At 41.7% G+C, this 25,028-nt stretch overlaps 1 protein-coding gene across 1 annotated transcript in view; it reads left to right on the forward strand.

Moving 5' to 3' along the window:
• The window catches only part of TOGARAM2 (TOG array regulator of axonemal microtubules 2), a 42,772-nt gene extending 18,413 nt beyond the window's left edge, over positions 1–24,359 (forward strand). The window contains exons 10-22 of the mRNA XM_068675877.1: positions 271–421; positions 1,387–1,551; positions 3,221–3,362; positions 5,004–5,109; positions 6,932–7,167; positions 8,350–8,508; positions 9,593–9,710; positions 10,952–11,055; positions 11,196–11,400; positions 12,560–12,776; positions 17,927–18,013; positions 20,271–23,869; positions 24,263–24,359. Coding sequence (XP_068531978.1) covers positions 271–421; positions 1,387–1,551; positions 3,221–3,362; positions 5,004–5,109; positions 6,932–7,167; positions 8,350–8,508; positions 9,593–9,710; positions 10,952–11,055; positions 11,196–11,400; positions 12,560–12,776; positions 17,927–18,013; positions 20,271–20,527 — 1,947 coding nt within the window. The 3' untranslated portion in view covers positions 20,528–23,869; positions 24,263–24,359. The remainder of the gene's footprint in view (positions 1–270; positions 422–1,386; positions 1,552–3,220; positions 3,363–5,003; positions 5,110–6,931; positions 7,168–8,349; positions 8,509–9,592; positions 9,711–10,951; positions 11,056–11,195; positions 11,401–12,559; positions 12,777–17,926; positions 18,014–20,270; positions 23,870–24,262) is intronic.
• Positions 24,360–25,028: the final 669 nt, after the last annotated feature.

Genomic DNA, 25,028 nt, shown 5'->3' on the forward strand with positions numbered 1-25,028 from the left:
CACTGATATGGCCCTCTTGCTTTGAGCAGGTCTTCATGACATAGCTTGAGAAACAGTATTTTGGCCCAATAGAAGGATATGGAAATGAAGCATTATACACCATTGAGTATAATTATATGCTGAGATGAGGAAAATGAAGAATCGTTTTGAAGCTATTGGGATGTTTGTGGAACTCCTTTAAAGACCGTGACACTCCACCACTGTATTCCCGATGAGATGTCACGTATGTCTGTCTCTTTATGTCCCTTGATGTATTTCTATTTCAACCAGATCCATGTTACCATATCCAAGTCAGCTCAGGAGAAAATGCGCCAGAAGCGAATGAGAGAGATGGAGCTTTTGCGAAGAGAGAGGGAGAAAGAGAGAGAGAAGTTGCAGCTCTCCACATGTAGCAGTGACCCTGGGTTTACGTCCGAAGAAGGTAAGTGGTTGGTATAATTGTGAGCCTGTTTTCACTTGTCTGTGTTTACATTGTTTTGTAAATGTATATGGAATCAAACTGGAAGGCTGTTACACTTGCATCTGAGCGGAATTTAGAACACCATTTATTTCTATTTTCCAAAGAAAATTACAAAGGCATGGAGTTTCTTGCCTGCAGCCCCTAGTGAGTCAGTCTCAGAACACAAATAACACCCCTCCCCCTGCCTTCTCTTACCACGTTTTGCAGACTGGGTAATTCTTGCAAATAACATTTGGGATTTGGGCTCTCTCTAATTGAGAGTAGGTTATAGGAAAGGTGAATTGGTAAGTCGAAAAGAATGCTTTTTAACTAAGCTGCAACCTGGAAGAACAGAAATTAAACTATTTCCAATTAAAAGATAAAAGAAGATCTTTCTCACTTGGTGGAAATGATTATCCTGCCCCCACCATTCCCTGCTGAGGAGCTTGCATTGCTGAGCCATGCCCGAGCCCTTAGCAAGCACTCACATTTTACCCACATGACTTCACAGCTTTACTGACTTAATTGCGGCTGACAGGCTCTGATTGTCCTGCAGCATGCACTACCACAAGTGCTGCAGCAGCAAACTGAAGAAGTCAGCACTCAGCCCCAGGGCATCAGACAAGGTTATCTGCTCTTTTTCTTGTTATTATTTTGAGAAATGGTGGTATGGAGTGCTGAGGTGGGAGCCCCAGAAATGCAGCTTCCTTATCCAGCCTCTGAAACAGGATAACAAAGGAAAGACAGTGCTGAGTTTTCCTCATTTCTTGGAGGAAAGCATCACTATATTCTTTGTTTAGTCCTGGGTAAGCATGTAAATGTTATGCTTGGAGTTGTTGAAAAGAACAGATAATGTTACCCAACTCCAGCAAAATTTCTAGATGTTTTTAAGCCTGTAATCACCCTGTCCAGCATTCTACTTACAAGGTGCTTTTCTGTCTCTGCAGGCTTTGGCCTAGTACACATCAATGGGACAGTTCCCATTTCCTCTGGCAACAGCAATGCCTACAGATCGAGCATTGGAACCACCCTGAGGAAGCGGGTCAACAGGCCCTCCTTGCCCAGCATCCCCGTTATCAGCCAGGACAGTGGCTTCCTGCGCCATTCCTCAGGTGAGCCGGCTCTTCCCTCCCACAAAGAACACAAACTGCTCCTTCTCCAAACATGTATGGGAGCTCAGGTCCGGATCCTGTCCTGTCCGGGACCGAGAGCTCCCCTTTGGAGCTACTCTGGCTTGATGATACTGGAGCAGTTGGCCTTACAGATCCACTGGAAAGTTTAACTGAATAAAGGAGTGGTAAAGCCTTAAGCTCGTACTAATAGTCCAAAATATAACACTGGATCTGGGTCAGGACAGTATTTTAAGTGGGGAGGCAGCTGTAACTGTAGGGCTGAGCTCTGATGCAATCTGGCAGGGCGTGCTCACTGGGCAGCACTGTGATCAAGTAGCCACTCACTCTTGTGGCCCTCTGTCTGTGCTTCTGCCTGGCTCTCCAGCTGGCTTATCTGCTATTGCAGCAGGGGTTGCCACTGCATGGAAATTAGCACATTGGTGCAATTGTGCTATTTCACCTAAAAATGCTTAAAATGCAATAAATATACAACAGATGGTGAATACATGGAGATTGTCCCTTCCACTTAATATCAGTAAGATATATTATATCTTACTGATTATTATATTATTATATTATAGTAAGATATTATTATATCTTACTGATAATTATAAGATATTTACTTAATATCAGTAAGATCCAAATTTAGGCCCATTTGAGCATTTTTGTAAAAAGTGCTGCTGATTTTACAGTTCTTCCATCCTCCGTATTTTGTAGAACATACAAGGTAATTTAAAAACTTTATAAAGTCTATATCAGTTCATCTAGACTCTGTACAATATTTATACTCAATATTTCCAGACAATTCAGGTGTTCTCATCTAGACTTTACGAAATGAGCTTTTGAGTGAAAGATAGGAAAATTATGAAATAGTTTTCATAGCAAATGCATTTGTCATTAAGATTTTCTTATACCTTGTATATTTATCATCAAGAGAGTGTGTTTGCCAACAATTTGCATCTATATTTACATATTTTTATTCTCAGTTCACATTTGGAAGGCTTTTTGTCATGAGTATCTTGACTGGAAATTGCATTTTTTCCATAAGAGAAAGCTTAGGCATTGCACAGTTTGCAAACAAGTACATTTGATGACAAATAAATTTCACCTCAGCATCTTTGAAATACAGCCAGTGGGTACCGCTGAAATAGAAAATATTCATAACAAACCCCATAAACTGCTACATTCCCAAAAGTATGTTAAACTGTATATACACTCAGCTGTCTAGAATACTTGAAATAAATGGAACCTGAGGCACTGCCAGATTTATAGAGTAAGGTACTGAGAGATACCACAAGTCCCTGGTTGTTGCTCCTTAGGGATTTGCCTGAGCAAAATCCTACAGGAGCTTACCCTTAGAGTGGCAAGTCCTGCTGGGTGATGCTGGCTCCCAGAGAGAGTGAGACCCACAGCATTATAATCTGTGAACTGGCTGTGGTAGCTGTAAGGATTTGGGAGCTGGCTGCTTGTGTGCAAATTTCGGGTTGACAGAAGGAGCTAGAGTCCAGCGTGGTGGAAGCAATGAGCCAGACAGCAGAGAAGTCTCTGAAGGCAACACCAGCTTGCCCTCCTATATAATCTTAGCTGGGAGCTTGGTTTGCAGTCTGCACTGTGGTGCCGTGCCTTGCCCAAGAGTATGTACTGCCTGTGTCTGACCCTCTCCCTACAGCGAACTCACTGCCAGCCATTGCTCTGGGCTCCCTGGAGTGGGGAGAGGAGCCTGAGTGTGGGGACGCCTGGGAAAGCAGACCCTTTTCTCACCCGGAGCAGGGGCTGCTCGATGCGCTTGCATGGCTCAGCAGCAACGACTGGTAAGAAACCTCTCTCTTCACTCCCTTTCTCCCTCTCAGTTCAAAGGTAAGTTAGAAACAGATTCTTCTAGCATCTCTGGGCCTAGGCAGCCCAGATATACTAAGAGAACTCATGAAACCACTACAAAGCAACCATGGTGCAGTAATACAGTGTCATCCTCTTATTTGACCTGGCCTGTAGCAGTGCCACAGACACAACAGGTCCATGTTGTCTTCTAGCTTTGCCTTCTGCTCCATGTAGCTGCAAATGAAAGCTTAGGGGAAAAGAGGTTGCTGAACAAGATAATTTGCCTGCTGAAGGCAGAAGCAGTCTTGAGCTTAGAGATTTGGGGGCCTCAGGACACTGACTGAGGTGAGACTGCACAAGGAGTTATCTCTGGTCTTGCTGCTGGCAGCAGCAGATGGGGCCTTCCTTTGACCCAGCAGTGCCTATGGGGAGTTCCTATTTCTGCAAAACAGACTGAGAAGTGGTGCAGAGTTGCTTGGCCCCTCATTTCTCCTGAGGTGTTCATGGCAGAAGAAAACGAAAAAAAAATCTTAAGGAATCTTGCACTTTTAGAAATAAACTTTCCCCTTTGCTGTTTAATATGGGCCAAACAAGTTTCATTGATAATCATAATTTATCGTGAAATTAGATGAAGACAGGAGGAGACTATGAATTTCAGGTGATATCGGGCAGGTGATATCTGATTTGTGGGTCTGTGTACACTCACCAGGTCTCTGTTCACACCAGGATGACCATGAATAATCTTTTCAATTTTTAAAGCAACCTCCTTGTGCGGCTACTTTGCTTTGCCTCCCTCCCCCTTTTCTGCCACATCGCACAGGTGCTCTGTAAGGTGCAGAGAGCAGCTACAGGTGTGGGGAGAGCAGGATACACTCAGAGACTTTGGTGGGGATGGGTTCCCCATCCTGCCCTACAGCCCTCTGTGCCTCCTGGGAGAAGGCTGTTGTAGTGAACCAGTGAACACATCATGTGCCTTCATCTAGCTCAGGTCCTTCACAAAGTTATGACAGATTTTTTAAATAAAATGTTGCTGCTTTGGGTGTTATTTTAAGCAGAGATTTTCTGGGAAATCCATCGTTTTTGCTGTTCTTGCCCAGCTGTGGAATCTTTTAGGATGTACTGCTTTTTTTTATGCTTTTTTTTTTTTTTTTTTTTTTTTTCCTCCTGACTGCATTGCAGGGTACAAACTCAATTATGGAGTGGCAGTGCAGACTCTCACTCCTGAACTGCCCTCTGTGGATGGCAGGGGGAGGAATGCCCTCAGTAGCTGCCAGATGGGACTGCATTGCAGGGCCAGGGTCCAGGGAGGGTGGAAGAAACAGAAACGTGTCACAGCCTCCAGGATTCTGGGAAGCAGTGGCACAGGGACTTTGTGTGCCAGGGCTTTCAGGGATGCTGTCTCATTTAATAGCCAGAAGTTAACCCATCCACTCTGAAACCATCTATATGCCTTTTGGATTTATGTATGCCTTTCACCACCACAGCATCCAGTGGCAGCAAGTTCCATGATTTAATTTAGTGCTGTGTGAGAAAAATCTCCCTTTGTTTGAACTGACACCCTGGTAATTTCAGGGAGTGCTGCCTTCTTCCTGGGTGGTGAGAAAAATCAATCAATTTTGGTAATTGCCTTTCAGGCAGCTGAAGGGGAAAGGACTCTTCAGCATCAGACGCCTGGCTATCTGCCACTCAGAAATCCTTCTTGGTAGACTTCATGATGTTACCTTGGCAGTTACCAAAGAGGTAGGAGCATTGTTTTTAACTGTGTCCCACATACGTTGTGCGTGGGGCATAGAGTAGATATGTACTTGCTCATTTACATGTGTGCTTGGTGTCTGCCTTCATTACTATTTTTAGATGTCATTCCTCTAATAACTATGTCACCTATCTGTGTGATCTGTCTGTATATATAGCTACATCGGCTGGTATGTAGGGTATCTGTGTCTCTCATCTTTGAGCTAGGTGTCATTATAATGCAGTATACAAATGCAGAAAGTGAGGATCTCATCAGGTGATTTGCCACAAACCAAATCTCTGCCCAAGCTGTAATTAAATGCTGCAGCCTTTGCCTCTCAGCTTCCTCCTACTTCTTCTTTTTCAGCATCTTAGTGATTAACTACAGGTATTTATTTTCCTGTGTTGCCTGATGATCTCTCCTCCTTCTTCCTTTCTATGTGCTTTTTGGTGATTTGCCCTTTCCATTGATTCATTGCCTCCATGCGCTGGTTGAATTTTCCATTGCAGCCACTGGGTGCTTGGAGCATCCCAGCTGTATGTCTGCTGGGCTGTTGAACACAGGTTTACTGTCTCATTATCAAGTTAACAAAAAAGCCCTAACCTAAGCTCCTTGGAAACATTTGTGACAGAATTTCCAGCTCAGCATTTGTTTGTGGCCTTGTGCTCTGTGCTCTTGTACATGACTGCCAAATATATTACAATTTCCTTTGCTTGCACAATACAGTAAGACTTAGCTCCTTTCCATTAAAGTCCTCGTCTTCTAGCTAGTACCTAATGATGTTCAAGGCCTGAACATCCCTTGCGTTGGACTCTTCAAAGTTTTCTGTTTACATATGCAAGACTTGGATTCTCCCAGTCTGCGATTGGAGTTAGGAAAAGACCTTTTTCAGCTTAACTCATTTGATGGTGACATTACTTTTATATTTCTGAGGAAATTCCCTCCTTTTTGCTGCATACACTCATGTGCAGAGCCATTATTCAGCTTTCATTTCACTCCAGTCTCTAGTCCCAGATTTTTGCTTTCACAAGCACTTCAAGCCCTCATATTGTTCCCTTTTATTAGCAAGCACAACCAAGTCTGGCAGAAAAAAACACTGGGCTGGTCTCCAAAGTAGCTTTTGAATGAATCACCTGACTCCTCAGATGTTCCTTTCTTCCCCTTGCAGGAGAGCTCTTTTGAAGCAGGGGTCACTCCAGAGCAGCACTGAAAGCTAGAAAAACCTAATGAAAGCAGCTGTAATTGCATGTGATCCTTCAGGATCCTTGAGTGCCTCGAGTCCAACAGCTAGGGTTCTGCGTAGACAGAGCAGATGGTCTCAAGTTCCTGTTGTGAATTAGTTGACTGTAGACATAAACCTATATTCTCCATTTCCTGGGTGGGCATTTAAACGGCTGGTGTTATGTATTTGGAGAGGAGGAAAGTGCCAATTTTCCTCTATCTTGTCTTTATCAATTATGCTTTTGTGGTTTAAAATCAGCTCTTACATTATTTATTTATGTATTTCCTTTCAGTAAAAGGGCTTGAAATAAAAGCAGTATACATAGTGGGCAAAGTAGCATGGCTCTGTTTCACACAGAATAAAGTGTGAAACATAGAATAAACATATTTCTTAGGACTGCAGTTTCATTGAAATTGGATTGTCAGTGGGCCTTAACCACAGAAGATGTTGGTATTAGATGTTTTTCTGTGCTTGTGATTTTCTACTCTTATGTTCCACCTGGACACAGGAGAAAAAAAATAAATCATAGTGTTTCCTGGAACTTCTGTCCAGAGAAATTGATTTTTTTTACAAGATTATTCTAATATTTCCCCCCATGACTTCCCTAGGTGAACAACCTCCGTTCGAAGGTGTCTCGCTTTGCAATCAGCACTCTTGGAGAGCTTTTCAGGGCCATGAAGAAACACATGGACCAGGAGGTGGAGGAGGTCGCTCGAGCTTTGCTCCAGAAGACAGGGGACTCCAGCGAGTTCATTCAGAAAGCAGCTGATCGATCCCTTGGTATTATGGTGGCGAGCGTGACTCCTGCACGAGCAATGACTGCTATCCTGGCTAGCGGGGTCAAGTACGTGGTTGTTGTCTTAGTGATATCCCTCACCTTAAATTGTGCAGTAGGGGAAAGAGATGGCATACAGACAGAGAATGGGAAGAGGGAAAGGCTCTTTCTATTGTCTTCTGTGAAGTCAGTGATTTTAATGTCTGATCATCCTCATTCCTTTCCTCTTGTCATCTGCTTCTGCCATGCTATAGCCTACTTGTTCTCACAGTCTGTCAACACTGTCTAGATGTGGTGAATGAAGGGGAAGCAAAAGTCCCTACAGAGATTGGCAGTACAGTCTTGTGGCTTTGCGGGGAAAGGGACAATGGAAATTGCAGCAGTGAGTGCCCTTTGATATTTCACAATGCTAACCACAGAGGCGCTGGGAAAAAACATGCATCATCATTATGCCATTAACTTGAGAGACAGGGATGCTAATTGCTGGGACTAGGAGCACGCATGGGAGGATGGGCTGGGTGCGGCACAACCTGCTCAACAAGTGCAGCTCCTTCTGAGAGGAGCTTGTTTGACCATTGCGTCCTCAGAGCTACACTTTCTATTCGAACTGATGCCAAGTGTTGGCTTTGGGATGGTGAGTCACTCCACAGGCGCCTTCACAGGCAGACTCCCATGAGATATCTGAAGCAGATGCTGCCTTAAAATATTAGTGCTGTCTCTGATAGTTTTGAATAGGCACGCACTAGTAAAGACAACCTGGATGAAATGGCTACTACCCTTTCCTTAGCCTTTCAAAAAGTGAGGAAACGTACCTGTTGCCAAGCCTCAAAGAACAGACTGCATTGCTGCATATTCTTCAGATTCATGCTCCAAAGAGGTTTTCCTGTTGTTTCAAGGGTCTGCAGATTTGGAGATAAAAGGGTGGAATAAGCCCCAGTCCTACTGCAGCACTGTCTGCGATGGGAGCCCTCTGATAAGTCAACATGGATTGTCTTTCATTTTCCTCTTTCTCAGGGTCAGTAATTTCAGGAAATAAATTTATTATCAGATAGTCCTGGGAGACTGAATTCCTTCCTCCTCCCTGTGCATGGTTCCTCTCTTTATCTGAGGGTAGTATCGTCTCCTGTTGGTAAAAATTGCAGCAAGGACTCATGCCTGCTTTCCCCAGCAATGACAGAGACCATGCTGTGACCAACGCCTGTATTTCTGTCCTTCCCTTTCCCTCTGCCAAATGTTTGCTCTTGTTTCCAGTCACCGCAATGTCCTGGTGCGGAAGTCTGCAGCTGAACACCTACTGACCGTGATGGAGCAAATTGGAGCTGAGAAGCTCCTGTCAGGCACACGTGACAGTACTGAGCTGCTGGTTCACACGCTGGTGAAGCTTGCTCAGGATTGCAATCAGGACACAAGGTGAGGATCTTAATTTTACCTCCTAAAAACTGAAAGCTGTATGATGTCTGGCCATGATAAAACAACAAAAGAGTGGAAGGTAAAATAAACATCAAGAAAGTTACTTCCTTGTGTGGATAATGGTGTTTAGGGAAACAACTGTATTGGGTAACATGAGGTTGTCCAGCAAGAAGGACCACTGCCAAATTTCTGTGACTTGAATAATTATTTATTCAGATCAGCTGAGCTCAGATTAATCAGTCAAACAACTTTGTTTGGTCCTGTGTGCTCAATGAAAAGCTGAAGCATTGTCCACTGTTCATTACATGAGGATACCAAGCGTTTTTTTCTGGTAAGGTTAGGACTCTCCTAGAAAAATTCCATTTCTCTTCAAGCAACGTGTTCAGTCTTTCTAAATCCCTTCTGCAGATCTAGTTGCCTACGATATTCACATTTTTTCCTTTCTATCTGTTGTATAATATTGTTGTCTGTGGCTGAACAAATTACTGATTTCTTCTTGGAGATAGCTGTAGTTTCGCAGCAGATTGTAAAACTGGTAACATCAACAATACAAACAAAAAAACTCCCTTACTTTGACTATGGTGCTAAATTCCAATTAATAGGTGGCAAGAACACACAAGTAACTAACGGTATACCTGTACTATAGAATAGTAAATAGTAAATGTGAGTTGATTTGTCCTAGCTTTTCTGCCAGTAAAAGGAAGGTAAATTTTTGTACAGTGGCAGGAAGACATTGCAAATTAATCATGGCAATGAAGCAGATGAACTCCAGTCATCCCATAGGATCCTTTGATCCCACAGAAACCATTCCACAATTTCACCGTGAAATTGGAGTTTCCTGTTGCCCTGTGTCCTCCAGTGCTTTTTGTGTTCAGCTGGCAGCATTGCACAGTGGTGCCAAGTGGAAGTAAATATCTCTCTTTGCTGAATGGATAACACCTTCTTATGAAAGTACTGCATGTGAGAATTCAAAATCTCAGCATATTCTATTAATCCTTTTATTTGTTTATGCATAAAATGAGGGAGAAGATGACTAATATTCTGTAGCAAAAACAGTTATTCATTTCTCTCTTCCCTATATTAGGTTTTATGGACGGAAAATGCTGAATATATTGATGAGTCATCCAAAATTTGATGGGTATTTGAAACAGTTTCTCCCCTCACGTGACTTGCGAGATGTTATGGCAACAATTAAGCAGAAAGTAAGTGCTTGGCAGGAGAGATGTCTCCTTTATGCATGTACTGATGTTGCTAATGTGAGATTTAAAATATTCAGTCTTTCTTTATCTCATTTTTCTTCTGTTGCATCGTTTTGCTCCTGGAAACGAACTGCTGATTCTTAGCATGTTTATCAGCAGACAGTGAGGGAATTAGTGTTGTTAGAAATAAAGTGGGTATATGCTGATGTCAACAATGAACGGGAAAGGGAAATAGGAGCAAATGGTTTTACCCCCATACATAAAAACACTCTCCACTCCAAATGCCCTGTTACCCACGGCCCCCAAAATGCAACAGATGAAAGAAGTAATTGTGCCAAGAAATTTCCCAAATGTACAAAATATACACAAAGCTATCATAATTAGCGTCTATATTATCTGTATTCTAGGAATACTGCCCTGATGTCATGCTCTCTGCAACTACCTGAAAGGAAGCTGTGGGGAGCTGGGGGTTGCCCTCTTCTTGCATATGACTAGTGATAGGACTAGAGGGAATGTTGTGCCAGGGGAGGTTCAGGTTGGAAACGGAGACATTTCTTCCCAGAAAGAGCAGTCAGGCATTGGGACGGGTTGCCCAGGGAGGTGGTGGAGTCACCGTCCCTGGGGGTGTTCAAGGCGAGATTGGATATGGTGCTTAGGGACAAGGTTTAGTGGGTGACATTGGTGGTAGGGTGATGGTTGGACCAGATGATCTTGAAGTTTTTTTTCTAATATTTTTGTTTTATTTTCTCTTAATGACTCTATTCTATTCAAAGAAGCTCCAATAATTCAGCAGCCAGTGGAAAATCATCCCCATTTTTTTAAATATCTTCTCCACTTATATTCTAGAATGGAATGTGTCTTTCTGCAGGAGTGGAGAGAGTGAGTGTGAACCAAATCAACTCCCAACATAATGGGCAGAGAGTCCAAAAGTTTTCTGCTGTTCTCTCTGATAAGCCTTGTTCCCTATCAGTTTGTATTATTCCCATTTGTGCTCATGTCTAGGGATTTTATAAGATTTTATACTGCTACCCATCATGGTAACACCTACAACCTGCATTAGGTTAATGATAACAAAACCTTCAGTAGACATCTCTGAATTTCTGGTCCGTCTCTCTCTCTAAGTTATGAAATGTGTTCCTAAGCCTATTTTTGTAGCTGTGATCCTGCTCATAATCTTTGTTTTAAACAAACGCTTTCCTATTTTATAAATTAATGTCTATTTGTTTTTTACTATATGTATTTAGGGGATAGAAGACCGCGTATCTGAACTTCCATCTGCCAAGGGCCGCAGGGAGTCTAGGAGCAGCGGTTTGGTGGTGTCCCAGGAAAATTTGCCTTCTGATGAAGGGTACTGAACACTTCTGTTTTATTTGTCATAGCATGTGGCAAGCTTTTTGTGTCTCTTCCTCAGTAAAATCTTTCTGGTGGAGCTGAGCTGTGCAAGAGATTGTTATCACCAAAAGATTTTACCTTGTTTTTATTTTCCAGTTCAAGGTCTGGCTCTGATGTCCTCATCTTACCCCGTCAGACAGTCCGGCACACATCACTTCGCACTGTGGAAGAGATTGAACAACTCAAGGAGCTTAACAAGCTCCTGACAGCCAAAGAGTTTCAGGCACGAATGGAGGGAGTAGTACTCCTCCTAGATCACTGCAAAAACAACCCCCAGCTCATCTCAGCTAACATTGTCCAGGTATATAGGACATGTCAATTGCTTTTTTCCCTTCAGTTTCCTTCCCAAGCCTGTCACAGTAAAGTTAATTTCATGTGTCTTGGCACTACATGCTAGTCATTCAGGACAAGCTGGTCCCTTCTCACCAAAAATAATTTAATTCAACTCCAGGTTTCAAGGCAAGTAATTTTAGTCCAGACATATTTTTCTGTCTTTTGCCTGTTGGTGCTGTTCATGAGTTGATGATGGAATTTATTGTTGCTGTAGCTTCTTCTGTCTCTGTTCCTGTATTAGGGAGAAAGAAAGGAAATCCAGCCACCGAAAACCTGGCAATTACTCTTCAGAAGAAAAATGGTTTGGGATGGGGGAGAGAAGTATCAGGCTGGGTAGATTTTAAAAATAAGAAATAAAGGATTCTCTGTATACTTTATCTTGTCATGTGAAGGCACAACTCAGCCTATTCACTTCCTTTCTCACCCCTTTCTTGATTGGGAAGTCCTGTTTTCACTCTTTGGCTTCTATTTTCTCAAAGAGAAGGAAAATGTCTGGAGACATGGCTTGCTTTTCCTCTTAGCATCTGCTTTTTTCCCCTTTTCCAGAAAATGGTACCTGATAAAGTGATTGAAACTACTTTAATGAGAATCAGCATGGCATGTTTAACTTGAGAAGTCTACCTTAGAGAGATGGTTAGCTAGAGAGATGGTCTGGATCCTGAAGAGTTCATTAGAGCCCTCCTATCCTCTAGACCAATGTTCTGAGACAGCTAGATAAAACAAACCTTGGATCTCATCCAGACTCAGTTTCGGCAAGATAAAATCTACCCTCAGTCCTTGAGACAACACTATAGAAAAATGAGAATCATAAATAGCTGTTTTCATACCTGTATGTCAAAGATTTTTTTTTCCCCATTATTAGGGTGATTTAATGATTTAATGATAGGTAAAGAGAAACTCCACATAAACTCTCCCATCCTCATCACAGCCTTGTAATAAAATATGAAAATGTTTTAAACCAGCATGGTTGTGCAAATACTACAGTGAGTAACCCAAAGGAAAACAGTGAATTTGTGCTAGTAAACACTGGCTTGACAGAAAGGATTACATTCGTCTTTTATTTGGTAGGGAACTTGTTTCAGCATCCCTTATAGAAACATAGACATTTATGTTTGTTCTCTTAACAGATTTCTGATGTTTTTGTCCCGAGACTTCAGGATTCCAACAAGAAAGTGAATCAGCAGGCACTGGAGGCTCTGGCTTCAATAACACCCATCCTCAGAGACTCCTTACACCCAGTGCTGATCTCTCTGGTAGCAGCAGTCACTGACAACCTGAACTCAAAACACACAGGGATATACACTGCAGCTGTGAAGGTGCTGGAAGCGTCCATTGCTCACCTAGGTAAAGCTGAACTTGGATTTAGACTAAAAGTGTGGACTCTCCATCTCAGAGCCAAGTGAACGCTCAGTCTGTCAATAGTTGTTGTTGTCTGTGGAAAGATTCAGCTGCTGTAAGATGTTTATGAAGTCCTGTCTGAATTCTTTCTATCCCAATCTATTGTGTCTTGTGATGTGCAGCTGAATGGATTCTGTTTAATCTGGGTTTTATGATTACTAATTCAGCAGAGAGGATGTTATAGGCATTATTCTAAACTCCTGCCAGAAGAGTATGAGGGAAGGAACTGGCATGTCACGTCAGTTTTCTCCCTTCCTCCCAAGAAACTGCATGTGTTTTCTTCTTATTGAATTGTAGTTTTAAGATGTTAATTCCAGTAAGCTTATATCCGCTAAAACAAGGTGACAGTAATGTATTTTTTTCTTTGATGGATGCTGTGAGAAGGGTGGTGGAAGCTCTTTGCCCTTGCTGGGCTTTGTTCCATACTCTGGCAGTGATGACTCTCTCAAGCAAATGTATCTGGACTTTGCTGACCTAAAGCTTTGAGCTCACTCACTCATTTTGTAGTTTTTAGGTAGTAGTTTAGCCATACACGGCTCAAATGAAAATGTCCCTTTGAAAGTGAAGACTGAGACCTTGATAAGATTATGTTATGAAAAGTCACAGGGGAGATAGATGAAGGTGGGAAGGCTTGCTGGATAGTCAGAAAGACACCGACTAGCATGTATTTCTTAAAAGTATGTGGAGACACTGCCCTGATGTGGTGACTCCCCGCTTCCCCTCACCTGCCACAGGTTTCAATTTGCCTTAATTTGTAGACAGTAACCTACAAATAAGAGAATTAGAAAAGCAGAAAGGATGAAAGTGAAGTACAGGAGGTCTCCACTAACATTTTTCTCAGCTAAGTTTTGTGTTTGATATTAATAATTTACAACAGTGAGCACAAGGATAGAGAACTGGCTGGCACTCTTAAGTTAAGGAGGGGCTGTTAGGGTTGGTTGCAGCCAGGGGACACAGTTAAAAACCAGCCTTAAGTCTGTAGAAAATATTCTCTGTGACTTTTAGCTTATTCTTATGTCCTTTGTTTTAGGCAGCTGGATCCCCTGGAGGATCCCTCTGCAAGGATCTGGTGGAGAAGTGTCAACATTGGCTGTTTTTGTTCTTGCACACGTTTCCACCAGAGAAGGAGACCAAGACTGATCTGTGTAGTTTGCTGGGGGTGTTTATGGATTTATATCTTTTCAGTCTAGTGTTTAAAATTCAGTGAGATTCAGACCTGAATCCAAATCCAGACCTGAATTTGCCTCTTGATCTTCTGGTGTAGATTTAGAAGCACATTGACAATACCTGTGCTACCGCTGTCATTATTGCACCTGTGACCGGAGGTTTCCAGTTCCTGGGGGCTCCTCATGTGCTATTTACTGCGTCTCTGACTTCTATTGAAATGTGAGATGAGAGATGGTGTGTGTGTCTTTGTGCATGCAAGAAGTTTGGTTTTGGAAAGATGGATGTCATCACTAAAAGTGTTCATAGAAGTGTTTTGTTTTGTTTTGTTTGTTTTGTTTTGTTTTGTTTTCGCTGATTAAAATCTACTGCAGAAGAGCAGTTTCTAGATAAAGTGCTTGGCTTCCAGGGTTGATGCCAAGTTTGCAGATCACTCATACCATCTATGCTCTATATCAAAGGACCTAAATTCCTGCCAGCTGTAACTGGTAAGCTGGGTAACAAGAAACTGCCATGGTGCAGTCCTTATGCACCCATTTTCAGACAAGCCTGAACATGTACCAGCATTTCCCCAAATTCTTGGGAGTCTTTGTATCTGTGCTCCTTGTCTGCTTTGGTACAGAAGGAGCTGAACAATAAATCCAGGTGTACAATTTAGCTAGAATTCAAGGACAAAGGGACTTTTGGAGGTTGTTTGGGTCTGGTTTGACTTCCCAAATTAATTGCTTTGCTGTTGATGTGATACCGGTGCATCAGAACTTCTGCAGAACGGCTTCCTGGAAGATTCTACATTATGGGCACTAGCCGGTCCTGTCTACTTTCTACCTTTGTTCTTTGTCTTCTTTTATTTATTTATTTTTTATTTTTTTTAAAGGGAATTTATGGTTTGCCAAGTTCATTTCTTTAGAACAAATAGGTATAAATCCAGGTGTAAATGATGGCTTGTTCCAAATGTTGTTCTGCATGGGGCAAGATTGCTATAGCCAATAATTACATGGCCAAGGTCTGCTGTAAATTACCTTGCCACATGGATTTATGCCAGCTGTGAAAATGCAGCACTGGGTGAATATGCCTGAAAAATTTACTGTTGAAGAGGTAGGCTTTAAAGGGGAACTAACAAATTTCTCCACATAAGCCTCTTTGTGAACCCAGTGAATGTGCTGACCTGTTACCTTCCCATGCTCTAAATATGGGGTTGTGGGGTGCAAGACCTGTCCTGCTCTTGGTCCTATTGTGGTGCTTGGGAGAGGGCTGGGGAAGAGTCACAGAATCCTCCTAACAGGATGTGGCAACCATTTCCCTTCGGGGTTTTGTGTGGAGCTTTCTGTCATCTTTCCCCCCTCACCAATTCTGAGATATGACCTTAAATTTTCAGCACTGGCATATGTCAGAGCAGGAGGAAAGCACATCTATCTCTTATCAGAAAGACTTTGCACAGAGACTTGTTCAGACAAATAATGTGGGGTATATTTATTTATTTTTGGATCTGCTCATTTTTTTTTTGCACAAATTCAAACAGGCAACTGAATCACGAATATTTCAGAATTCAAGGCTTAGGGCTTTATTGTTGGAATGAAGGCTCTACTGGCAAAATACCTGAGCTAAACCTTTCCTCATGCTTTAGAATTGTTTGCCTTTACAGTTTCAAACCCCCCAACAACAGAACTCTCTAAAGGATACTGCTTCCAGCTTAGAGTCAGTAAGTGCAATGTCTTGCCCCCGTTGCTCCACTGAGTTTCCTAGCTGTGAGCCCTGCTATTCTGCTGAGACTCTATGTCGACATGCTGCAAATTCTGAGTTTTAGATGAGATTTCCTCATCTGTCACCTTTAATGATCCATGCAGAGATGAAAGCTGGTTATAAGGTATAAAACCAAACACAAACAAATAAAAACACAAAGGAAACAAGTAGTAATCCCATTCGGCCAACAAACACCGCTCTTTTCCTACTCTCTAAACCAAAAATCCTATCCATAAACTAAATTCTTTCCAAATAAAACCTAAATCATTCATCTAGCTTAGCCCTGAGATCGAGTTGGATGTTCCCAGCAGATCACACACAGCAGCAATTCATTAGCTGTGACCCTGGACCCTGTCCTCACTGGAGGGAGCCACCTTATAGATGGGGGCAAATCAAGTCTTATCACTTATGGCACCAGGACATAGATCTTGCTCTGCTCCTACATCCATCCTAATCTGTCATCTGTCATGAAAGAAAAATCCTTTAGATGGCCACTGCCTGGCACCAGGGTGTGGAGTAAGGCCTGAGTAGCTCCCAGAGTGACCAGCCCTCCAGAAAAGGGAAGGGAAATCTCTCCCATAAGCATTAATGTAGCAAAAAGGGGAACACAGTGAAGGTGAGAGCACAAAGCAGATCCTTCTTTTGCTTGTATTGCAAATGCTGGACCTGTCCTGTGGCCAACAGGTTTAGCTAATATCTAGTACCGAGAATTAAAGCTGAGTCAATAAAAAATGAACTGCCTGCTGCCTTTTTTTTTATCTAACAGCTATTAAAAGCTGTTTTGTCTTTTGGTCTTTTGAGGCAGCTAAAGTGATGCTTGGGTAAATTTGTTATTGACTGGAGCTTTAGTTTCAAAATGCTCACGGCATTTGAAACCCTTAAACTGAAAGGTGAATAGTGACTATACATTTAATTTCCCTATAAAAAATAAATAATTCCTCCTCATTTCTGCCAAACCCAAGTGTTTCTATGAAAATCTGTGTAGATACCAATATTATCAATTAATTAACATTTCGTACTGCTTCAAAATCTCCAGATCTCAGAGTGTTTTTTTCTTATTTATTTATTTATTTATCTTCTTTTTAAAGCAGCAGCAGTAAGGTAACTCTCTGAAGAGGAACAGCAAGTGTGAAACAACATCTGCCAATATGGCAGGATTGTGAGGCAAAAAGCTAAGTGTCTGTTTAGAAAGGTGAATGAGAAGATTGTAATTACCAAAGCAGAAAATTAATTAGAATAACAGGATCAATTCTTCACTTCATGCTTGCAAAAAGATCATTAGGGACTTCCTTTTTATATCTCATATAAAAAGGAGCTCTTAATAGCACAGTGCTGCTTAAAACCACTTTGGGACTTGGTTCTGTAGTAGTTCACAAAGAAGTTGTCTGTCTGCCTTGTTGGTGCCACTCCTGGAGACACCACGAGGTACTGTAGCACATCCCATGAGCATCTATCTCCAAGAGAAGCTTTGCTCAGCTTATCAAAGTGGTAAGACTACAGGTTTGCAGACCAGTCTGGGCAACATTTTATAAATTAAAATAAGAACTCAAATCAACAACAGCCAGCATAGGAAAAACTTACATGTTTTAAAACTTACAAGTTTTTAAAACTTACAACAGTGACGTATTGGGAAATCTTAGTTTTTCAGTCTCTGTGCCAAGTTCTGATTTCAGAGATGTTACAAGAACCCCTGAGAGGACATGGGGTTAGTGAAGAGCAGGTAATTCTCTGTAATACAAGTAACTTGGAGTCTTGTCCATAGGTCTCCCCATGTAATTTACAGATTTAGCGCCAGTTTATCTGTAAAGAGTGAATGGATGTGTGGACCTTTGAGCCTTCTCACCCTTTTTCTTCAAGGTTCATCTCTGCAAAACTCCATCATGCAAAACTTATGCCCTGCTTACACGTGATTTACAATTTGAGGGCCCTCATGAGAAATATGTAATACAGCTCCTTGTACAGCAGTTAAGTTTGTATTTACAGTTGTGAAATGAAATCTTTTCTGTTTGAATTTTAAATCCTTCCAAGTAAGCTCTAATGAAAATGGAAATGTAAAAACACAGAAGCTAGAAGAAATTTATTTTACTTTACAGAATGCCATTGCCTCTGCCCTTTTTTTTTTTAATTATTATTTTTTTATTTTTTTCCTTGTAACCTCTAATAGTAAGCAGAAATAAATGTTTTTCTTCCAGATAACACATTACTGCTGCAAGTGCTTGCCCACCGAGTGCGTTTCCTCAGCGGTCGAGCTATGCAGGATGTCACAGAACATCTGTCAGGTACTGGCTGCTTCAGTCAATCTCCAGGTTTAAATCAAGCAGGCTTTCACAGAAAATGGCAAATACTTAGAGGAAATTCCTCTGAATATATGGTGCAGTAGCTCATCAATCACTAGAAGATTCTGGGCTTCTCCCTCTTGCAAAATGCACATAAAAGTTGTATTTGGCAGGGTTTTACCTGCATGCTTGTCAAGGCATGCAAGTTGTAAAACTGGGACTCCAGTGCTGATCTCTCACTGCAGCATCTCAGGATCCACCTCCAGGAAAGAAAGGAGCTAAAAATACCCTGGCCAGTTCCTCTTATTGAAGGACAGTGCAGTAAAGGTCAAGGAAGTCTCTAAGAGGTCCCTTTCCTGAACTGAATGACCATCCTATAGAAAAAATTTTGGTAACTGGTATTTCTGAGGATCAGTTTGTTTTGTCAGCATGGGATCCTTGTCTTACTGTTGGAAACTTTTGTGGCTGAATCCTGCAGAGACTGGGAATTGCAGTGCAGGTGAAAACTCTGGACAAAATATTACAGGCAAGGACAATGTGCAAGGCAGGATTTGAGAACAGAGGGGCAGAAGTAGGCAATTGATCCCAACCCACCATGGTTCCTGCCTGTGTTACGGATATAACGTGACACTGACCATTTCAGAATGTATAAACAGTTTATTTCTATATCAGTGGTGTCCTACACACTAAAAATGCAACTGATAATTGATTTATAATAGTAGCTTACTATGAATGGCAATAGCCAAGGAATGGAAAAAAAAAATCAATCTCTACAAATACTAGAGAAAACTATTTATAGCCTTGCTTTAATTAGGGCTAAAGCCACTGTGAATTATAGCAGCATCTTTTAATCCAAGGTTTAATACACTTTGCTGTTTCATTACGAATCTCAAAAGGACATGTTTAGCCATAGCAAATTAAAAAGGGCCTTTAAAGATGGTTTGAATAAAGTAAATCTCCATAATAATATAATTTAATTTTACAGTTATTTTGATCTCTTTTTCAAATAAAGCATTTGAACATTAATTTGGACTATTTTGGAGAGAGCAGATGTTCTGTCTGGGACTTTGTGGGAACAGACATTCTCGTCTGAAGCTCCACAGTGACTGCTGTGTTTAATAGCACTTAAACTCAAATGAACTTCCATTTTAAACCAGGTGTAATAACCCTGTTCTGCTTACCAGAACTGTTCTTAGGTACTTTCAGCATCTGTTTAAGTGTTGATGACTAATGAGCAGCACAGAGAAAATGGTGGTCCTTCCCCTGCAGAATAATAAATGGTTACTGCATAACATTTCCACTGAACAGAAAATAAGAGCTGTGTCCCCAGACCATTTCAAATTTTGATCTCTCAGCAAAATCTGCCATGCAAGGAGCCTGTTGGTAGTAAATTTTTGTTTGTATTTACTATAGTTCAGTTCAGAAAATGGGCTGAGAACAGATTTCACAGAGAGTAAGAGGGAATGCTTGTTTTTTGGTTCAGTTTCAGCCCCCTATGAAACAGTTTCTGTCTCTATTTCCCTCTTTCAGGAAACACTGTGTAGATAAATGTCATTAAAGTTGTCAGATGCTCAAATGCCATGGCAGTGGGGTATAGGTTATTACCTTAGACATCTTGAAGCTGGAAATAGCTGTTCATTAGAGGCCACCAAGTATGAGGGAAAAAGCTCAAATCAGAGCATTCTCCCAGAGATATCAGTTACTCACTGATGTTTCTAATAAGACTGTCAAGCATCACACATTTTTGTGGTCTGGAGTTCTGAAATGTGGTATATTACTGCCATTTGCTGTGTGCCACTGAGCAAAAGGGAACTGCTAGATTAGACTTGTGGCATTTTTCATCAAAGATCACAAAAAAAGTAATCATCCTTTTTATTAGAAATTTTTCAATTATTTCTCTAAGCTGCATTTCAAAATCTTTTACAGCTTCTGTATATGACTTCTTAAAGGAAATAATAAGAGATTTGACATTTTTTGTCATTTGTAACACACAAGTAATTAGTTAAACAATTTGCAAAATGTATATGATGCACTTTACTAAGTCTATCTTGGACACAAAACCATTGATTTGGAGAAATTAAGGTCCTCAGAGGTCAATTATTCTGTTCAGTGTATGATCAGCCACTGCTGCCTGTTTCTGAATCATTGTGGCTATTTGTGCTTGCTGGCATTAACTGGAAAAGCCTTCAAAGAACCAAAAATAAAGGTAGGAACTTGTTTGCATTAAGGTGATAAGAAACTTGTCTCTTTTGCCTGGCAGTACTCGTGGCATCTGTTTATCCCCGGAAAGCCCACGTGGTTGAGCGCTACGCCTTGCCCGTGCTCTGGTACTTCCTGAGCAACATGATCGGGAACGGGGTCCTGCCTGGCCGGAGCAGCAACGTCAGGGCTGCAGTCACCAAGCTTGCCAAGAGCCTCTACAAAGAGATGGGCCCCAGCCTCAAGGAGCATGCCGCTGGCCAGCCGCAGCACGTGGTGAAAAACCTCTGGCATGTTTTGGACCTGGATGTCCAGTGAAGAAGGCTTGGTGCACTCCATGCAGGTGGCAGTAAGGCACTGCATGGGGCATGAGGAAAAGAGGGTGGAACCCCTGGCATAGGTTTTGTTCTGGTTTTGAAACACCAGATTTACCCTACCGAGTTTATAGCTACAGATGTACATAGTATATTTTGATGTAAGTTTTTTATTTTTTGAAAGGAAGTATTCTTCAAAAGTTTTATTTTCTTCCCTATGAAGCTTATATAGGTATGAAAAAATAAAACCCATGTGTAAATGCAATTTGTAACTGTAAAAAAGAAAATAATATATTTATATAAATACTTGCAAAGTAAGAGATGTGCATATATGTATATTTACTTATAAAGTAAGAGATGTGCTTTGAAAACATGTGGTATGCAGGATTAGATGCCTTGCTGCTGGTGCAGTGGCAGCTATGAGAGATGTCCAGGCTCAGACCTCCAGTGCCAGGACAAGTACTGAAGATACCTGAGTTTTCTCTGAAATCTTTCTAGGTTTTCTGAAATTTCCCTCCTATTTTAGGGAACACCTCTTATCTGTAGTCCTCTTTGCTTCCCCATGCAATGGGCTGATATGGAGAGGTGACAAGTGCTGTCTGAGTGCCTCCAAACACTTTGGGACACCCCTGGGAAAGTGCAGGAGAAGGGTCATGAAGGGGGGCTGTGCCCCCTTGTAGGGGGTGGCAGGTCCTGGGGCAGCAAGTGGGCTGAGGGCATCCTACAGAGGTTGGAGAGAGGTAAGCTGTGGGTGGGCACCGTGAAACAAATAAAGCCAAGTTTTTCTTTTTTAATATATACATTTTCTCAATGTCTAAAACGACGAAATAAAATCTGTCTTTCAAGAAATTAAAGTTTGCCTCATACATATATAAGGTATGAGGCATAACGGGGCTATGGAAGATTACAAGAGCCTTGGCAGGCTCTTGACAGTTACAAGGACCTTGCCTGAGGTTGGGAAGCCAAAGAATACTGCAGGGAGATCTGTCCATCCCAAAAGTCTTGGGCCTTTACATTTATTTGCTGCACCTGTTTAGTATGTCTAAAGCTATATGGGACTCCAGCTTGCTAGATGATGATGTTGTGTTGGGTCAGCTCTTACAGAAACACTTTTTCTTTTCAGTACAGTACTGAAGTGGTGAAATTATTTAATTGACTCTTTTAGGGTGTTTCTTTCACCGTTGTTTTTGTTTGTTTTGTTTTTTAACTCCTAACTTCTGGTAGCAGGGAGTGGTCAGGAACTCATTTCTGAAGAGACATGGCATATGACTTAGCCTACGGACCTGGCTCTGAAACCCAGGTGTGTCTGGAGATCCTGCAGAGCCTGGTGGAAGCCACAGTTCTTGGATATATGCCAGAGTATTCTGGAGTTTGGTTTTCCTTGAATTTTTTTCTGATGGTTCACCAAAGACAGGAATGGCATGATAGTGTGCAGGACTTCTGCAGGTATGTTAGGACTCTGCAGAGTACAAGTATGCACCAAAGTGCTAAAAGTGAATGATGCATGTTAGAAGGTGGCTGAGTTTAAAAACCAGATCTTGAACTGTGTCACTTCATTAAGCACCTGAAGTTGGCTACTGTCAGGTCTATTTTAAAAGGTAATTTTTTTTTTTTTTTTTAGCAGGTGGTATCTCTACAGGGCTTCCTGTTTTTGCTTTCTCTACCTCCAAAGTTGCTCTTGCAGTTTCCCTCTGCACATTTCTCCCTCTGGAGCCCTTTAAATGCTGCTCTACACAGGCTTTTTTAACTGAGCTGAATGAAAGATGTTTATTTTTACTTCATCTGTGCTTGGGCTCTTGGGGATGTGGGGAGGAGTTTCTGCACTTGGGAGAAAAAGGCTTTTACACACCTCAGAAGAAGCCTCACAGAGCCTGCTTTTTATGTGTTTTACCTGTAGGTCTTGCAAAGTATGTTTAAGAAGTAACCCATGTAACTTGTTTCTTAACTCTCTGTTGGCCTTGAGTTTTGCTTTCATGCATGCTGTTCCCCACAGTTGATGAGAATAAAGCATTGCCTACTGGTACCTATGTTCTGTCTAAGTGTGTTTGTTGGTTTGTTTGTTTTGTTTTGTTTTGTTTTTTAACTCTCCAGCTGAGACTGTTTCTCCATGACATGGCCACTCCCACCACAGAGAAATCAGATTTAGCTGACCAAGTGACAGCATGCAGTGAGAACAGAGGAGCAGGGGTTAATTGGTACAGGTTAAGTCAGCTCAGGTGAGCTCTTCTACCACATGCTTCCACAGGTGCACATATGGTAAGTTATTATGAGCCTATTAAGGTTTTTGGAAGGCAGGAACAAAACTTAGGGCAGTGTTAGACCTTCTAGAACTAGTAAAAAAGAAATAAATATACATTTTAAACTAATTTTGTTCCTGAAATCTCCTCAGAAAGGAGATTGCAAGCTGCACTTGCATGGCCAGTTTAATTCATTTGAATGTTGTATTTAATGTGCAGTGCAGCGGCTATTCCAGGTAGATTAGTACAGCAAATATATGTACAGCAGTTTTGTACATTGGCTTACTCTACCATACAACCTGGCAGAGCCCCAAGAAAGATCCTGGCTGTCACAGATAGTCTCCTGCTTGCTGAAGGTAAGAGCTATTGTCGTTAAGGGAAGGTGGGAGTGAAAGGGTAACGTGACTCCTACTATGAAGGGCTGAAGAAAGCTTATGTTCCCATACATGGTGGGCAGATTGTGCTTTTGCAGAGATGCTGCTATATCATGGAGTGTAACTAAGGTGATTCTGGCAGAATTTGCCCTTTCAAAGGTTAAAGGTGGGCTTGGGAGCCAGCTGCTGAGTCCTTCTATCGAGTGGGGGGAGAGGGACTGCACTGAGGTGGCTATTTTCATCCTTGATAAATAGTGATGGTGGGAATAAAAGCACTGGCATTGCTAACAAATCCCTGCCAGCTGACACTGAATTCTGATACCGTAATAAAGCCTTTGATACAGGCAGAGGGGAGAAAACTATCTAGTTAAAATTAGAGTTGACCTGAACCTTTAAGCCTCTACTCTGCCTTGGTATCTGTAGCTGGAAAAAAAAAAAAAAAAAAAAAAAAAAAGTATTGAGCCAGTAAACTGCCCCTGTGTATCCTTAAAAGCTCCCAACTAGTTTTCAAATGCAATTGGCTGTGGTAAAAGAGCTTGTAAAATTTCTGTACTAAGAGCTGTGCTCCAGATGAATGAAGGCTGTCCTTCTCACAGTTGTTTAGCACGTTTCACCTTTGCTGCATTTGTGAACAGAAGTAAAACTCTATTTTGGAGGCTGCTGTGAAGGCTGCAGGACGTGCAGTTTTGTCATCTGCTGCTTCCCAGGACATCTCTGCTGAGCGGCTGTGCCCAGGTGACTGCAGCCATGCCCAGGCTCTCAGGGCATGTTACTTGTGATTTGACTGCTGCTGCTTTAGCTTCATGTACAGGAGTATGCACTCTTACGCACTCATGTCTGTATGTGTTACTTTGCACGTTTCTTCTCTTCTGTGTCTGCTGTTAGTGTATGCAATATAGGCTGTAAAGCTGCTTAGAGCTGATGTACTTTTGTCAGTGCAAATACTTGAATGGTAGGCATGTTTCAGCACAAGAAGGAAAATTGGCTGTACTAACAAGATGACTTCCATACGGATATAATTGTGCCAATATTAAGATCTCTTTCTTTGGCTGCTGTCTTGTTCTGGCAGCTCTTTATTTTCAGCATTACTCAGGGCAAACAAAACAAGAGATTCTTCTGTTTTCTCAGGAGACAGCTGCCTTCCAGCTAAATCACTCCACTTGTTCTGTTAAGTGCCCTTCCAGGCTGGACCTCTTGCAGGTTGCCCTTGCAGCTGTAGGATCTCATTGTGCAATCTGGCAACCGCTGGCAGGTACTGTTGTTTCGTTCCCTATTGATCCTGCAATTAATAATTCCTTTAAAAATAATGGTGACAGTGTGCCCACACCAGGGTTTAGAGTAGTACACATTTCACATACAGGAAGATTTTCTTTTTCAGACTCGTAGTTTTTCCTTACTGCAATTTCTATAAGGAAAAAATTTGACCCACCATATTCTCTTCTTGCTGGTCCTCTCTTTCCTCTTTTGCCAAGACTTCTTTGTGTCACCTGCTGCTGCTCTTTAGTGTTCCAATGGCATCACTTTTTAATATGTTTGGGACATGGTGTATGTGGAGAAAGTCCTGTATAGAATAAATTTTTCTAACTGTATGTAATCTGTACTCGCAGAAGGTTTGAACAAAGAAAAATTGGCCCAAATTCCAAAGCTTTGTACATTTGCAATTTGAGTTATTTCTGGCACATAGCTGTCTTCTATCTTATTTTATAATTAGGAAAATGAATCATCTTTTAGAAGGAAAAGATGCAGTGCTTTTCAAAAGGCATATATATGCATATTTACCTGGAATGGCAGTCAAATAGTGTTGTTTGTGACTTGCTTGCAGGAGGATGAGTTGACCATGAGGCCAACAAAGGTGAGAAGGGTCACTCAAATTTATCATAGAATAGTTTGGGTT

This window comes from Anas acuta, chromosome 3 (genome assembly GCF_963932015.1).
Source record: "Anas acuta chromosome 3, bAnaAcu1.1, whole genome shotgun sequence".
In the NCBI taxonomy this organism is placed as follows: Eukaryota; Metazoa; Chordata; class Aves; order Anseriformes; family Anatidae; genus Anas; species Anas acuta.